Source organism: Balaenoptera borealis, assembly GCF_965194805.1.
Source record: "Balaenoptera borealis genome assembly, chromosome: 9".
Lineage (NCBI taxonomy): Eukaryota > Metazoa > Chordata > Mammalia > Artiodactyla > Balaenopteridae > Balaenoptera > Balaenoptera borealis.
This window is the reverse complement of record NC_138873.1, coordinates 42,800,582-42,818,835: the sequence shown is the minus strand read 5'-3', so window position 1 is coordinate 42,818,835 and position 18,254 is coordinate 42,800,582. Positions and strand designations below refer to the sequence as shown.

Below are 18,254 nucleotides of genomic sequence, written 5' to 3'. Positions count from 1 at the left end.
TGAACAAAGGTATACAGAAGCAGAAAACAAAACAGTCTGACAGAAATTGAGAAACATCAAGAAAACCAGCTCTAAAATGGCAGAGCACAAATTATGAGAGGGGAGGTCCAAGAAACAAGGCTGGAGAGGCAGGTGGGAGCCACCTTTATCTCTATTCTCAGGGAGGGTATTAGGAAATCAGAATCACAGGTTAGACAGATGGCTCTGGCAGCAATGTAAAGAGGGACTGGGGTGGGGCGGGCACCAGGCTTGGCAGAGAAACCAGTCCAGACGAAGGACTACGAAAGCTTGAATTAACGCAACAGTGCAGTGGAGATGTGGCAGCAGGAATAAACGTCACAAGTAGGAAGGGACTCATAGACATGAAGAAGTTCGATTATCAATCAGCTTGGAAAGGGGCCAGGGACTGGACACAGGGCACAGATGGGGGAACGAGTAGGGTGGAGGATAAAATCTGGGTTGGGGAGATAGGTGGATAGTGGTTCTACTCATTGAGAGGAGGAACAGGTTTGGGGTAGGGAGGAAAGAAAAGTAGGTTCTGTTTCAAATACATTGAGTCTGCGATACCTATGAAACTGCTGGTTCTAAAGCACAGGTGAGTACAATCAGGAGCCCAAAAGGGACATTCTAGGCAGGGTGAGAGATGAATGTCTGTATGGGTCAAAGGTGTAGAGAAAACAGCAAACAAGTGGATATGTACAAGATTACTCAGAGAAAGTAAATAGAAACAAAAGACCAACAAGAAAAGTTTCCTGGGCGACCGCCAGTATTTAAGTGGTGGAGAATTTCACAGATTGAGGCTGAGCAGTCATAAAGGTAGAAGCAGAACCTAGAGAATGATGTCATGGAAACCATGGTAGCCCAGACTTAAGAAGGGAGGGGTGAACAGTATCAACAGATAACTGATGGAGTGATGAGATAAGGGTTCAAAACACCGCCATTGTTTTTTGAGAAATCAGCTGGCTGGTCAAATTTGCACAATGCCAGCCTATAAGGTAAGGGTTCCGGGGTTAGACTTTGAAGACTGGAAGGGCTGTACACTGTGCGGGGGAGGTGCTGAGTCTCCCTTCTGTTCACATTAGGAGCATGCTCTTATCCTGGTACTGAAAAAGTAATAAATGCTACACAGGACAGTGCAGATGTAGAAGGTTACAAAGTAACTGAAGGGGTGACCAGCTCTAAAATGGTGGAGAAAACCAGTCTTTTGTGTGTGAGCTTTTATTTCTTGCTCCAAGAGATCACTGCTAACTAAACCCCCCATGTTCACCTGGCAAACCTCTCCTCCTTTAAGATTCCAGCCAAACCCCAGCTACTCCACGGAGCCTTCACAGCCCTTCCCAAGTAGATTTAGTTGGTTTATTCCCCTGTGCTCCCACTGCCCTCTGATCACATTTCAATTACAGTACTTACCACAATGCTGTAATATTGTGGTTAATGTGTGAGCAAGGGCTGTATTCAACTTATCTGCATTATCAGCACTTTAGTGCTTGGACCACAGAAGGCATTTGATCAACGTTTACTGAGTGAGTGAACATACTTAAACATTAAAGTGTTTTTTAAAAAGAAACAACCCAATCAAAAAATGGGCAGAAGACCTAAACAGACAATTCTCCAAAGAAGACATACAGATGGACAACAGGCACAGGAAAAGATGCTCAACGTCGCTAATTACCAGAGAAATGCAAATCAAAACCACAATGAAGTACCACCACACCAGTCAGAACAGCCATCATCAAAAAATTTACAAACAACAAATGCTGGAGAGGATGTGGAGAAAAGGGAACCCTCTTGCACTGTTGGTGGGAATGTAAATTGGTACAGTCACTATGGAGAAACAGTATGGAGTTCCTCAAAAAACCAAAAATAGAGCTGCCATAAAAAGAATGAAATAATGCCACTTGCGGCAACATGGATGGACCTAGAGATTATCATACTATGCGAAGTAAGTCAGAACGAGAAAGACAAATACCATATGATATCTCTTATATGTGGAATCCAAAATACGACACAAATGAACGTATCTATGAGAAACAGAAACAGACTCACAGACATAGAAGACAGACCTTTCATTACCAGAAAGGAAAGGGGAAGGCGGATAAACTAGGAGTCTGGGATTAGCAGATACAAACTACTATCTATAAAATAAACAGCAAGGTCTTCCTGGGAACTATATCCAATGTCTTATAATAAGCTATAATGAAAAAGAATAAATATTTTATATGTATAACTGAATTGCTTTTCTGTACACCAGAAACTAAAACACAACACTGTAAATCAACTATACTTCAATTTTTTTTAAAAAGTGTTTTTTACATACCTGCACTCATATATGTGTTCTCACATTTATGAAGTGGAGGGGAAAATTCTGCTGACATCTCTGAGTACAGTTACATGTTTCATTTAACAAGTGAGATACTTCGATCAGGAGTATTATTTGGTTTGCCAAAATAACTACTATGAGGCAAGACAGTAGAATCTTTTTGATGAAACTGGAAACAAAACTAGTCTCCACTCAGTCACATATTAACCATATTATTAGGGAACTACTCAATACAAACATGTTGGTACATAAACACTACGGTCTTACTCCCCTCATATCTCCTTACTGAAGTCCATTTCCTCCATATTTAAAAGAGACCAACATGTCAATATTATAATAATTTAGAGCCATGTAAGTTGAGTGTTCCAGCAAAATTAGCACAGACAGGAAGAGACACTAGGATATTCTTGTGGCGGTTCTCACCATTATGTGTTCAGGAAGGCAGAACTGAGGCAGAATGGGTGGGTGTCACACTGGAAGGGACAAAGCCAGCAGGTGTGCATCACAAGGGCAACAGATCTATGGGCCATGAAAACTGGCTCATGTGACAGCATTGGCACTTACATTAAACAGCTGCCATAGAACATACATAAGAAAGCTTATGAGTACCTTCTCTCAAATATTTTGCCAGTGGACTGATGGCTGGGTCATTAATTTAATACAACTGCCACAGGAAAGCAAAGAGAATCATTACTTTTAGAAGAGTAATCAGGAAATCACAGCTAACTACCATTCCAGTCACATAGTAACAGAATCAGCAGAGGAAACATCCCCTAGCAGGTGGATTTATAGGCATTCTTCTGAGTGGCAGTCCATATCAGCTATGATCCTGCTCATTTCTACAAGCATAATGAGGCAAGTTCTAGCAATGAAGAAGGAACAGGTATTCAGACCCACAGACTGATTCAGAAATATACAAATCTAAGTAGGAAAGGAGATAAAAACAAATAGGGAAAAGGCAGTCAGAAGTTCCCGATTCATGGAGACATGTTTCTAATTGTTAAGCAATACAGTAAGAACAAGTCATTAGCCACTTACATCTGATTCCCAGTAATAATGAAAGATTAGGCTCTTTGCCCTGAGCACGCTGATTAAGAATACTACACAATGCTTTCAAGTCAAACAAACAATAGGACATTTCCTTGAACAGCTGATCAATCACACTCAAATCAAATAGTGGCCTTTTGGAAAGAACGGTCTGCGGCCTGGATTGGTCTGCTTCCTGGCCCTGGTCCAATAAAGAGCAGGTCTCTTCTGTTTGTCTTTGGTTCTGCAGTGGATAAAGAAAGCAAAAATCTGGTTGTTAGACAGAGGAAAGGTACTCAAAAGCCATAAAGGTTAACATTCCCCCATCCAATTCTACAAAGAAAACAGCAGAATCATATTACATGCACATTAACCAAATTTAACTGCATACATACAGCAGGAAAAATAAAAAGGGAGAGAAAAAGAATTTAAATAGTGGAAAGGGTGCCATCTGATGGCCTAGAGTAAACCTGAGAGAGGAAACATGAATTCAAACAGTCTCAGTTTCTAGGGGGTCTCTCACGGTCTCACATAAAAAGTACCTTGGTTGTGTATATATTTTGCTATGAGATGTATCCCAAGAACAAAAAGAACTGCAAAGAAAATTTAAACCTCATCCTACAGTTTTACTGTTAGTAGCAATAGTGATTTAGTTACTCTGAAACTGTTTTTTGTACATTGGGAAAAAAGTATATATGTTACTATGTTAATGTTGACAGGAACCAAACTTTTCAGTGTAAGAGAAAAAGAAATAAAAATATAAAATCAAAGGAAAAAAAACCCCAAACAACTCTGAATTGTTAAATTTGAATTGGGAGTATCAGTACAAACTCATGATTTATTATGCTCAGAAAAAGCTACACTCACCTCTTCCCCAAATTATCACCATTTACTCCTCATCCTGAAAACTGCTAATTAAAGGTAAGTTTAACTAGCTTTCCAGTTGGAACTGTATTTCAGAAAAGCCAAATAGCCTGGGTTGATGAGGAAAATACAATTTTTTATAGACGAATGCCAGCTAATAAATGTAAAGGGAATGATATAATTAGAAAAAATTACTGTTGTTTTAATCATCTAATGATTCAGACAATGATCACTGGTGTATGCTAAAACCATCAAGGGAAAGGGTGCTGGCAAACTGCACATTCACACACTTGCCTAAGTATCAACAACCCCATTAACTGCTGACTGCAGAGGCTAAAATGCTACAATGGAAAGAATCAGTTTGTCACCACCTTAACCCAGTGAGATGGGTATTTGTGACACTTACAGTGGGATAAACAAACACGTATAATTTGATGATGTGAACAATACCTACAAAGTATTTGTGCCAAAAAATGTTTGCACTGAATCTAATATCTTTAGCTTTAACTTCTAGCTTACAAGAGATACAGGGGGTAGAGAACAAGATAAATGACACCATGCGGAAGCAATCACACAAATCTAGGTGTGACAAGTTTACAAGTTTGTAAGACAAAATGCCCAGTTTCTTCAGGGAGAAGAAAGAAACTTTAGCTTTATAAGACAAAATGAAACACAACACATGGTCCTTGTTTGAATGCTGGTTTCAACAGCCACTATAAAAAACACTTGGGGAGCAAGAGGGAGGGGATATGGGGACATATGTATACGTACAGCTGATTTACTTTGTTATACAGCAGAAACTAACACACCATTGTAAAGCAATTATACTCCAATAAAGATGTTAAAAAAAAAAACATTTGGGGAAGAAGGGGGGAAATTTTCATAAGACTAGGTATTATCAAACGTCAAGGAAAATTATTATTCTTATTGGGTGTGACAATGGTGAAATGGTTATATAGGAAACTGTCCCTAAGTTTTGGAGATGCATTCCTAAGTATTTAGAGGAAAATGTCATGATGACAACTCAAAAACTAAAATAAGCATTTTTTTGTATAACATGTCCTTAAATGCAAGCCAAGTATTTCATCTCATAATTAAATGAAGAAAGTATGACCAGTTCCAGTGATGAAGTGTCTACAATGCACCTTCCTTAAGGATTTTCAAGGGTAATTTTGTTTATATTTTATATTCAACTTATGCATCATTTGATGACTTTAGGATCTAATCTCTATATACCATTTGACTTTGCTATAGTTAAGTTTGTGAAATTGTTTCTAAGACATTAGAAAAATAAAAGTTTGTCTTTTAGATGATAATTTTAGTAAGAAACCTAATGGATTTAATTAACTGGCACATCAAAATCAAGTCTTCAATTAAAAAATGATTTATGAATACGTACAAAATAGGCATTTGCTTTAACTGAAATAGGTACTGAATCATCCTTGAAAGCTATCTGAATTTCTTTTACTCACATCAAGCAATGTTCTTAATCTCTGAAGGTTTCTTTCTTTCTTTTCCAGCTCTTCCATCATCTTCTGAGTAGTCAATTTTTCTTTAGAAAGTTTCCCTTGCATAGACTAGAATAAAGAGAATTGCAAGCAAAGCATGTTAATGCTTAAAGCAAAATGCAATCAGGTAGGTAACCAGGAATACTGGCTCTGAATACTTTAGATGTTCTGACCTCCCCAACCCCTTGGAAGATGATGCCTTCACTTCTTAATCAATCCATATTACTTCTAGAGTGGATAATTCCAAAGCAGGAGAGGAGGGAGGAAGGAGAAATATCATCTTTACCAAGAAAGTTTTTAATCTGGGTAAAACATGTTAAATCTAAAGTTGCTGTTTAACAACTATATTACAAACAGTTCTTATTTTATTGATTTTTGTTTATATATTGGGAGTGTATTAACAAATCTATACTTTAAAAAAACCCTTTTTCTTATGATTAATAAGGTACAAGATAATAAGATCATAAGACTGTCCCTGTTTTCTATCATTTGAAACAGCTAAACACCCTCTCTCAGTGTATAGTATTCCAAGCTGTGAATATGATGTTCAATTCAGGGCAAAGGTCTATTATGGGACTTAGATAAACTAATCTCTCAACTCCATTATAAAATTATAAATTATTCAGACATGATACTATTGTGAGATAATCTTGAGTATACCAAAGCAGAATATAGGATATTTTAAGAGTGCTTGGGTCATTTCAGCTTATAAATCTGATTTTCAGCTACACACCAAAGAAGAACTTGCCATAAACCTTGTACTTATCACTGATTTTTTTTTCTATCAACTTTTCCCCTTTTAAACCACAAGATCAATAAACATGACTAAAGAAGAAATTTCATTATTTTTTGCTTCAGGTCTATATTTAGTCTCAACTCTGAAAATACCTGAGAATGCTGATGACCTAAATAGCACACAATCTACTGTGAAGGTTTTTTTTTCTTCCCTCACATTATCTCTGGATGGAATAAGAGAGGATAGCTGTCACCATGGGTTGAGATAAGACTCTAAATATAAAACAGTTTTCTCAGTAACAGTATTCAACCTTGTTGCTTTTTAATTTCATTTGTCTGCTAAACTCTGTAAAAATAGTATATTTAATTACTCAAAAGTTGGATACAGATGAATCAAGCTCTATAAAAAGTACATTTTCTTCCAGGGAAAACTTGTTTTATATTCCACAAAGATGAATTCCATAGTACAAAGTCACATGGGCTATCTGAAAATATATATTTTTGGATATTGAAATTCCTTTGTAACTGAATCAAAACCCATTTGATTGAATGATATGTTGGGATTTATTTACCTAGCTAAAAACTCATACTTACTGGCATGACAAGATTATTCAGCTAGAATCCAGAATTCATCCTAAATTTTCTTAAGATTTGTGACTGTTTATTTTATTAGAATTGTAGAAGAAAGGCACCACAAATAAACTACTCTAAATCTCATATTTTAACAGTGAAAACAGAACCCAAGAGAGGTATTTTCACAATGCTGTAATATAATTCTTTAGAAGATTATAGTGGTTTTTATTTTTATCATGTTGAATGTGACTAATAAGTAGCTAATAAATCTGACTAATACGTTACTGTGTAAGACTAAATTTAAATCAGTGAAGAAAAAGGTAATCTCCATCAGAATAAACCAGAAATGTCTGGCAGTAGTGCTGTTTGTCATAAGAAGGAAAATTGAATTTGGGAAATACATTAAGCTTAACATGTTATGTTGGTTAGGTTCAAAGGCACTAATCAAGAAGCCCTTTAATAGAAGAAAGAGTTCACAGACACATTCTAGTAAGACCAAATGCTATACAACTTATAGGATAATACTAGGTGTGAGTGCTATAGCTGTCTGACAATAACATTTCACCTAAAAGATTAATTACTTCTCTATCCCAAATTGTATGAAAAAGCACATGTTTAAAGTTTAAGAAAAAAGCAAGGTGAGGGGAATCTCTACTAAGCTTAGAATGGGATTACTGAAGTTAAAAACAAATTCATTTTTAAATGTCTACAATTTCTCTTTAAATTTCCTGTTTAATAATGATTTTTTAAAGTCTCAGTTACTAATCCACAGGTATTGATCACAATCATTCTTGCAGTTGAAAGTGGTTTTAAATTCATTTCTTATTTTGATGTAAATATCCAGAAACGCTAACCATTTTTTGGTGCACATGCAAATAGCTCCGATGAAGGAAGGCCAAATGTGCCTGACTCAGCGTGTTCTATGTACTCCACAAACCCAGTTTAGGAGGAGGTGTTTTGAAAGCCGCTGACATTAGCAGTTTTACCATAGAAACACAGCAAGCAACCAACCCCACCCTGCCCCGCACGCCATACAAGAGTTCCACAAACACATTCCTTCCTACAATCATTCATTTAGCAGAAATTACAGCCAAGCACTATCTGTTCACTGGATGGTACACCAATGAACACAACAGTCAAAACACTTGGTCCTTGTGGAACTTGTACTAGGAGGGAAAAGACCAAAGAAAATAAACATAATAAATATGTAAGTTACGTAGCATCATACACTGGGACTTGCCTCGTGCTTTGGAGAATAAATCGGGCATGGTGAGGCAGGGGGATTAAAATCTCAAATGGGGTAGAATAAGGGCTCATGGAAAAAGGTGACAGCTGAGCAAAGTCTTGAAGGAGGTGAGAGACTGTGTCCCATAGGTATCTAGAGAGTATGTTTCAGTCAGTGCAAAGGCTCTGAGGCGGATGGTGTCTCTTCTGTTTGAGAAAAAGCAAGACAGCCAGGATGACAGAAAAGAGTAAGAGATCAAGTCAGAGAAGGAAGGTGAGGTGGGGAATTGACTGCATAAGCTCTTCTAAGCCAGTGTTACGAACTTTGATTTTTTTACTCAGGAAAAAATGAGGAACCTCTGAAGGGTACTACGAAGATATGATGTGATCTGATATTTGTTTAACAGCTCACTCAGGTTGCTGAGAAAACACTGTGGGCAAGCAAGGGTGGAAGCAGAAAGAAATAATCCAGATAAAGAATGAGGATGGCTTGAACCAGGGTGGCACAACAGTGGAGGTCAGGAGAAGGTGCCAGATGCTAGATATATTTTGAAGAAAACAGGATTTGCTCACAAAATGTTAGGCAGAAGAGAAGTCAAGAATAAGTCTTAAGGTTTCCAGACAGAGCAAACAGAAGGGCAGATCTGTCATTAATAGATATGGGAAATATGGAAGGTGTAGCAGGTTTATTATTTTTTGGCTTAGGGGAATAAGAAATTCAGTCTTGAACATGTTATGTCTAATACATCAAGTGATGACGTTGAGAAGGCAATTGGATATACAAATTGTAAGATCAGGGGAGCACTTTGAGCTGGAGATAAAAATTAGGGAGCAGTGAGCACACACATTATATTTAAAGCTGTAAGACTGGGTAAGATTACCAAGAGAAGTATAAATAGAGAATCCTAGGAAAGAAACAAACTCCTTTTTTGAAATATGACACTGTGCATGTGTGTGTATTTTAGCAGTATAACTGACCTACACTATGTTAATTTGAGGTACATGACATAGTGATCTGATATTTCTATACATGACAAAATGATCACCATGGTAAGTCTAGTTACCATCTGTCACCATACAAAGTTATTACAATATTATTGACTATATTCCCCCCACTGTACATTTCACTCCTGTGACTCATTTATTTTGTAACTGCAAGTTTGTACCTCTTAATCTTGCTCACTGGAATATGACACAATATTTTTGAAAGTAATTTACATGTCTTCAAAATAAACCTTAACATAAATATCACAAATGAAACTAAACTTATCCCTAGATTATAAACTGGAAAAGTTTCTAATAAGGTAATATGTCCAATTTTTATATACTAGTCTACTAACCTGCCTATACATTACAATAGGATTTATGCTACAGACCTTAAATTGATTGTGTCTAGTTAAATCAAACAACAAAAACAACCAAAAAAATCTTAAAAAGCAAGTTCCTCTGAATTCTTTTGATTGTCATTTTATTGTACATATTTCAATTATGTAGAAACAAGGTATAAGTCAGTCACTTTAAGTTTATTGCTGAGAACATTCGAAAGGCTTCATAGTAACTGTTATGATTTTATTAATACAAGCACACTATTTTTGCAATAGCATTTGTAACTATACATAAAAGGTAAGATAATAGTGCTACTGTCATAAGAAATAGCAATTAATAAAGAGCATACATACTTAACAAGATAATGGCATTTATAAATCATTAATAAGAAGAATATATTCTTTTAATAAAATTTAATATTTTTCTCTCAACACCTTTTTAAAAACTAGTTAAGAAAAGTTCATCTCCTACACGAGGCCATCCATTCGTTCAAGACTGGGCGAGACAGCTGTTCTATCTAATACATAGAAACCAACACAGAGAGTCAAGGAAAATGAATATGTTCCAAATTTAAGAATAAGATAAAACCACAGAAAAAGACCTTAATAAAACAGAAAAGTGGTTTACCTGATAAACACTTCAAAATAATGGTCATAAAGATGCTCACCAAGGTAAGGCGAACAAAGCAAGAACAAAGTGACAATTTCAACACAGACAGAAAAAGTATAAGATAGTACCAAATGGAAGTCACAGAGCTGAAGAATACAATAACTGAACTGAAAAATACAATAGGGGGTGTTTAATAGCAGACTAGATGAGGCAGAACAAAGGATCAGTACATCTGAAGACAGGGCAGTGAAACTCAGCCAATCAGAGCAGTAAAAAGAAAAAAAGAATGAAGATAGTCTGAGGGACTTATGGGACAACATTAGGCAGACCAACATTCACATTATAGGGGTTCCAGAAGGAGGAGTGAGAGAGAGAAAGGGACAGAAAACTTAAGTGAAGTAATGGCTGAAAATTTCCATAACCTGGGGAAGGAAACAGACATCCAGATCCAGGAAACTAAGAGTTCCTAAGAAGATGAATCCAAAGAGACTCACTGCAAGGCACATTATAATGAAACTGTCAAAAGTTAAAGAGGAGAGAATCTTACAAGCAGCAAGAGAAAAACAACTTACTACATGCACGGGAAAGCCCATGATGCTATCAGAAGATTTTTTCAGCAGAAACTTTGCAGGCCAGAAGAACGTGGCACTATATATTCAAAGTGCTGGGGTGGAGGGGAGGGAAAGAACTGCCAACCAATAACATTCCACTTGGAAAGTTGTCCTTCAGTATTGAAGGAGAAATAAAGAGTTTTCCAGACAAGCAACAGCTGAAGGAGTTCATCACCACTAGACTGGCCTCACAAGAAATGTTAAAGGGACTCTTTAAGCTGAAACAAAAGGGTACTAATTAGTAACAGGATAAGTATAAATCTCACTAGTAAAGGTAAATATATTGTAAAATTTAGAATAATCTAATGTTGTAAAGGTGGTAGGTTAATCACTTATAAAGCTACTATGAAGGTTAAAAGGCAAAAGTAGTAGAAATAACTATAACTACAATAATTTGTTAATGGATAGACAAGATAAATTGTGACATCAAAAATATATAAAGGGGAGGGTGCTATATCAAACGAAAAAGCTTCTGCACAGCAAAGGAAACCACCAACAAAATGAAAAGGCAACCTACAGAATCGTAGAAAATATTTGCAAATAATGTATCTGATAAGGGGTTAATATCCAAAATATGTAAAGAATTTATACAACTCAAGAGCTTAAAAAAAAAAATCTAATTTAAAATGGGTAAAAGCTTAAATAGACATTTTTCCAAAGAAGATATTCAAATGGCCAACAGGCACATGAAAAGTTGCTCAACTTCACTAATCATCAGGGAAATGTACATCAAAACCACAATGAGATCACCTCACACCTGTCAGGGTGGTTATTATCAAAAAGAGATAAGTGTTAGCTAGGATGCAGAGAAAAAGGGAACCCTTGTGCACTGTTGGTGGAAATGTAAATTGGTGCAGCCACTACGGAGAGCAGCATGGAGGTTCCTCAGGAAACTAAAAATAGAGCTGCCATGTGATCCAGCAATTCCAGTTCTGGGAATTTATCCAACAGAAATGAAAACACTAACTTGAAAAGATATGTGCACCCCACTGTTCACTGCAGCATTATCTATAATGGCCAAGACATGGAAGCAACCTAAGTGTCCCTCAATGGATGAATGGATGAGGAAAATGTGATTTTATATAATACACACACACACACACACAAATGGAATATTATTCAGCCATAAAAAGAATGAAATCTTGCCACTTGCAACAACATGGATGGAGCTTGTGCACATACTGCTAAGTGAAATAAGTCAGACAGAGAAAGACATACTGTATGATTTCACTTATATGTGAAATACATAAAAAAAAAAAACCAAACTCAGAGATAACAGAGAACAGATGTGTGGTTGCCAGAGGGGAGGGAGTGGGAGTGGGGAGGGAATGAGCAAAGGGGGTCAAAAGGTATAAACTTTCAGTTTTAAAATAAGTCCTGAGGATGTAATGTACAGCATGGTGGCTACAGTTAACAATACTGTATTGTACATTTGAGTTGCTGAGAGTAGATCTTAAATGTTCTCATCACAAGAAAAAAAAATTTAACTGTGGTGATGGATGTTAATTATTAGACTTACTGTGGTGATCATTTCACAACATATAAAAATATCAAATCACTATTTTGTACACCTGAAACTAATGTTATAGCAGTTTGAAAGAAAGAAAGTATAGAGTTAATGGTAACAAGATAAGATTTTGGAGTCAGACAAAATTAGGTTCTGGGTGCACAGCTTACGTGTTGTGTAATCATGGGTAAGTTATTCAACCTTTCTAGGCTCCAAATTCATCAGAAAGATTTTCCAACCTTGTAAAGTACTGTGAAAATTATGTGGTATATATGTAGACAATACCTTTGGATGCCTGCCTATTCACAAATCCCATGAATCATACATAAGTAAGTCATATTTGTACTGGGATTCCACATTCTTGGGTTATAGCTCACTGGGTCAGGCTGAATGAACACTTGACCAAACCTGAGGGAGTGAGACCCAGAGTCTATGAGTTAGTCTCTGCAGGCGGTGGGAAATGAACTATAGAACTTCAGGGCTGTGGGAAAGCCATATTCTGCCATATGAGCTAAAGGAGGAAAGGAAGTCAGTCTGCAGAGAGAGAAAAGAGACTGAAACAGACGGAAATGCGAGCAGCAACAAAGCCTCTTCCTTCCTGAAGCCAGGCTTCATTCCTACCTATGGATTCCACAGATATCTCTGCATTCTTGTAATACAGTATATTCTACTATTTTTGCTTAGGCTAAATTGAATTGAATCTGTTGCTTACAATCAAAAAGCCTAAATTACTTTTACCTAGTACAAAATATTTATGCAACTAACACTAATTCCTTTCTTCTTATGCTAATATTTAAAAGCCCATTTCTTATTTCAAATCACCATGATAAAAAAAAAAAATCACCATGATATACACGTTAAATATCTTACAATTTTATTTGTCAACTATACTTCAATAAAGCTGGGGGAAAAAAAGAGCCCATTCCAGGGACTTCCCTGGCGGACCAGTGGACCAGTGCAGGTTCAATCTCTGGTCGGGGAACTAAGATCCCACATGATGCATGGTGTGGCCCAAATTTAAAAACAACAACAACAAAAAAAAAAACCCCACAAAACAAAACAACAATAAAAGAGAGCCCGTTCCAAATTCAGCACTATGGGTGAATTTTCTTGTGGAAAAAGGTTTTTTTGTCTTTTTTCACTAGTTATCCCCTAGAAGAGTGCCTAGCCCATGGTAGAAACTCAGTTAACAATTACTAAATGAGCTGAATTGCTGAATAAATGACAAAATATGAAAAAGTAACTATTTAACACCTAGTTTTCTTTAAGTAAGAAGCTGTGTTTACTCATTCAAAACAGTTACTGAGCCTCTTTTATGCACAAGGCACTGTGCTAAGTGCTGAACTGGATAAGGAATGTTCAAAGACCTTAGTGTACCCATTATAAAGCTCTTGAAATAAATGTATCAGAAAAAAAAGGCACTTTATTTATCTCAAGGAGCAAATAATGCCACCACACTGTAGAGTGTAATGTACTAAAAAATTTCACTTTGGAGACAAAATTTCCAAATTGTACTTCAAGGTAACTGAGCATAAGGTGCTTTCCGCAGAAGACTAGTTTCCCAGTATGCTCCAGTTTAAATATCTTTCATTCCAGGAAAAGACCCTTAAAACAATTCTCTCCCCTAAGGCTTACACAAGGAAGAAATCAGACTAACATTTTTTTTTCTTTTTCTTGGGACTTTTCACTTTGAGACATCCAGGATTAATGCCCAAGGCACAAACTCTGAGGTCAGACAGACATGAATTAGAATCTCAGCTGAGACCTTGGGCACACCTTTTAAAATCTCAGCAACTTCATGTATAAAAATATGCTCTTTCTTACCTTTTAAGATTACTGTTGAGGCTTAGAGATAATAAACATAAACCAGAAAGAACCGCTCCTGTACCATGTAATATCATCACTAGCATCATCACTGACACCTCTGCATTTGGCAACAGAGGTTCTATTTCTCACTTTGGCTTAAGTGTGGACAAAGATTAAACCCCTTTTCCTCATTCTTCCATACTGATAAAAGAGAATTTTCAAAATATTTGTAAAACTAAGGAATATGCAAGCACCATAAACATTGCAATTTTTTAGGTTTGTTTAATAATAATTGAAGATAGTGTACAGCTCAGATTCCTTTCTTAACTATCATCTTGCTACCTGATATAATTTTAAAAACAATCTGCCTGAGGGCTCTGCTTTCAGCACGATGGCATGAGGAGCTCCTCAGACCTGCTCCCCAAGGAAACTGGTGTAAAACCATAAAATAACACATTTAAAGCTTCTGGAAATGGTTCATACAAGCAAATGAAGAAACATATTCAAGAAAAGCTACTAAAACTCAGAAGAGCTGAAGTCTGTGGTATCTGAAACAAAATCCACTTGATTCCTACCCTCTCACAGCTAAGCAAGATGGAAACTCCAGACTGGAACAGTCAAGAACAGAGAGGGCGCCCTCCCCCCCCACCCCACTCCTAGTTGCACTGCTGTCTTCCTAGGAAGGGCAGGGCACCAGCACTTCTCATCTGTAGCTGAAGCTAAGTTCCAGGCAAGTGCAGCCAAAAGGTGGGGGCTCCGTTCTTCCGCCCAGGCCGCCTCAAGGGAGGAAGGCTTTACCTGGGGTGTAGCCACGAGAATACTGGGGCCCTGACCGCCCTTGCGTTGGCTTCCGGGGCAGGAGTACCCACTGAAAGAGGCAAGCCGAGAGACCTAGAGCTGCTGCCCACCCTCCCTCCACTAGCGCTCAGCTAGAGTCACTCAGAATCTTGACACTGTTCCCACCCACAATGACTAGGCTCAGAGATTCTGCCTGGGGAGAAACAGGCCACACAACAGAGACCGCTGAAGGTCTCCCTAAAGGAACTGAATTCTTTTGCAACAGAGTATGAAGTTCAGTCCTAAGGGCACTCTCAAAACAGTGGGAGATTGTGGTAAAGGCAGTTGGGAGGACAGTGTTAGATTCATTGGAGCAACAGGCTCTACTGCAGGCTGGCTAGCTTGCAAGAGAGAAACAGTAACAGAGACAGCTGGGAAGGACACTCCTGGGAACAGTAAAAATCTCAAACATTAACCCAGGAAGCTAGTCCTTCAAAGGAGCCAGAATGGATCAGTCTGTGAAGCAATTTATGCCACAGGGCATTGCTGAAAACAGCAGAGTGTTGAGCTGGCAATTAATGGAGCTCAACAACTGGTGTGGTCAGAGAAAGAGTCACAAAAGACCACATATTACATTTATATAAAATGTCTAAGAGCAGGCAAATCTATAAATACAGGAAGTAGATTAGTGATTGCTTATGCTGAGGAGGGCATGGGCTTTAAGGGAGTGACAGCTAAAGGTGTTACTTTTGGAGGGGACAAAAATGTTCTAAAATTGACTGTGGTCTTGGTTCCATATATCTGTGAGTATACTAAAAATTACTGAATTGTATATTTATTTTTGGCCACTTGGCTTGCGGGATCTTAGCTCCCCGACCAGGGATCAAACCTGCGCCCCCTGCGTTGGAAGCACGGAGTCTTAACCACTGGACCACCAGGGAAGTCCCTCTGAATTGTATACTTTAAATGGGTGAACTATAGGGTGTGTGAACTATATATCGATAAAACTGTTATTAAAAAATCAGCACAATATAAAAAAAAACACCACTTGCCTGGGTTCCTTTTCTTCCAGGTCCTGATTTTCTCAGGCTTATAAAGCAAGAGCTACCAAAAGAGTTTAAACGTGCCATTACACACCTAAGGTTAGTGTCTCAGAATTAAACCCTTTTTTTTTTAACTTAAATCTCAGTCTTCCCAGTCAAGTCCCACTTGTGGTCCCATGAGCAAGCTGAGGATTGTACAATACTTCCTACAGGCTCTGGGACTAGGACTACTACTAGGCTGTAAGGAAGCACTGCCTAGAGAACTTGTTAATAATACATTATTTCAAGCTTCACCCCAGAGATACTGACTCATCAGAGTCACAATGGGGCCCAGAAATCTGTATTTTAAAAAGCATCCCAAGTACTTTGAATATCCATATAGGTTTGGTGACCACTCATAGCACAGGCTCAAGAATACTCTTTCATGATTCAAGTGAGCTGACTCCCTTCCTGCAACTTCCCACCTCAGACACAAAGAACTGACTTTTCAAAAGTTAAATCCACCTTTTACATATCTTATTCTAAGATTTTAATTAACAACTGTACTGTGCACACAAAAGGCCTATACACTAAAGATTTTTTCTCTTTCTAAGTACAAAGACTAGAGAGAAAGCTTATTTTTTAAAAATCTACTTTTCCTTTGATAGAATACATATTTTTGGCTGTTAGGATTTTCAAAAATTAGTGTTGATTTCTGATGAGAATATTTACAGTTTTTCATGCATTATATAAAGCATTTACACATAGGTAAAATTTTTAGAAATTAAAAAACTTTGGGAAGAAAGAACTTCATGTCAGGACACATTACAAAACTAGGATAACATAAAAAATAGGAGATAAAATCATACGGTAATAATGAAAAACATTATTAAATCAATATTTATTTAGGTTAAAGAAAAATTATATTCTGCCTATATGACATTGTATTGGATTATGATCCATTTTCTCACCATATCTACTGAAAAAACCTGTTTGATGAAAGCCTTAATAAGAGAGATTGCTAAAAATTGGAATAAAATCTTCTGAGGCTGTGGAAACATCTTCTCTTGAAGTGTTATAAATAGGACAGACTGTCACAGTTTTGAGATTGGTGGTCCCAACCATGCCATTAAAAGTGAACAGTCTTAAAGACTTTTAAAAGTGTCATTCTTACTTTGTAATATTATAATCATTCATTGATAGCTGTCAATTCAGAAAGGCCATTTAAATGCATAAGTTCTTTTAATGAGAAAACTTTTTAACATGTTAGAGAAAACAAGTAAACATAACAAACTTTTTTACTTTGTATCTCCTCTGCCAAAAGATTACAATGATAACATACAAAGATAGCAGCTCACTGGAAACAAGGTTATATGGGTGAAATGTCCTTTTGAGGGATAAATAGGAAGGAAGGTAATAATGCCCAGTGAAGAACTCATTCACATTCTGACTGCAGCCATGTTTATGGAAATGATGGGAAACATTCTACTGCAAAATGTCTTTTTATAGTATATATATTGACAGAAGAAAAACCTGTAAGAGGAGAAGTCAGTTTAGCCACACTGGTTTCATGGATGTAAGGAAAGGCAATATTTCTAAAGGATCAATTACTAATCAAGGTATTCATGCCAGTTAACAATATCATCTCGATGGTTGAACAAAATAGTAGATAAATCTGTGTTTTTATAACACTGAACTCAATTTCAAAATCAGCATATACTGTTACGTGAAGTAAAACTTCTTCTATATTCAACAACAAATACAAAATAACTAGTAGAAGACTGATTTCTCCCCAAACCTCCAAAGTTGTGAATCAATAAACTTGCCACTGACCTAAACCAGGTAAGTATTTATTTGAGTTCTGGTGCAAGGTAGTAAACTACATGTATTTTATTTTCTTTTTTTAAATTTATTTATTTTATTTATTTTTGGCTTCATTGGGTCTTCGTTGTTGCGTGCGGGCTTTCTCTAGTTGCAGCGAGTTGGGGCTACTCTTTGTTGTGGTGCACGGGCTTCTCACTGCAGTGGCTTCTCTTGTTGCGGAGCACAGCCTCTAGGTGTGCAGGCTTCAGTAGCTGTGGCTCGCGGGCTTTAGCTCACAGGCTCAGTAGCTGTGGTACACGGGCTTAGTTGCTCCGCGGCATGTGGATCTTCCTGGACCAGGGCTCGAACCTGTGTCCCCTGCATTGGCAGGCGGATTCTTAACCACTGAGCCACCAGGGAAGTTCAATAGTTGTATTTTAAATATAGCATTTTCACTCTATAACAATACCTTATTTTTACCTCCTATAAACTGGATATAATAAACATGGCAAGAGATTTTATTTTTCACTTGTGTCATAAAAT

The 18,254-nt window shown here is 37.2% G+C and overlaps 1 protein-coding gene across 9 annotated transcripts in view; it reads right to left on the bottom strand.

Annotated features, from left to right (window-relative positions):
- Positions 1-18,254, bottom strand: part of CEP85L (centrosomal protein 85L) — a 217,855-nt gene that overhangs the window by 10,921 nt on the left and 188,680 nt on the right. For 8 of the 9 annotated variants that reach the window (XM_082406137.1, XM_082406138.1, XM_082406139.1 and 5 more), the window contains 2 exons: positions 5,683-5,787; positions 3,359-3,590 (listed from right to left, as the gene is read on the bottom strand). In XM_082406137.1, coding sequence (XP_082262263.1) covers positions 3,359-3,590; positions 5,683-5,787 — 337 coding nt within the window. Of the gene's footprint in view, positions 1-3,358; positions 3,591-5,682; positions 5,788-11,901; positions 17,442-18,254 lie in introns of those variants that run through there. The other variant, XM_082406142.1, reaches the window with a different exon arrangement.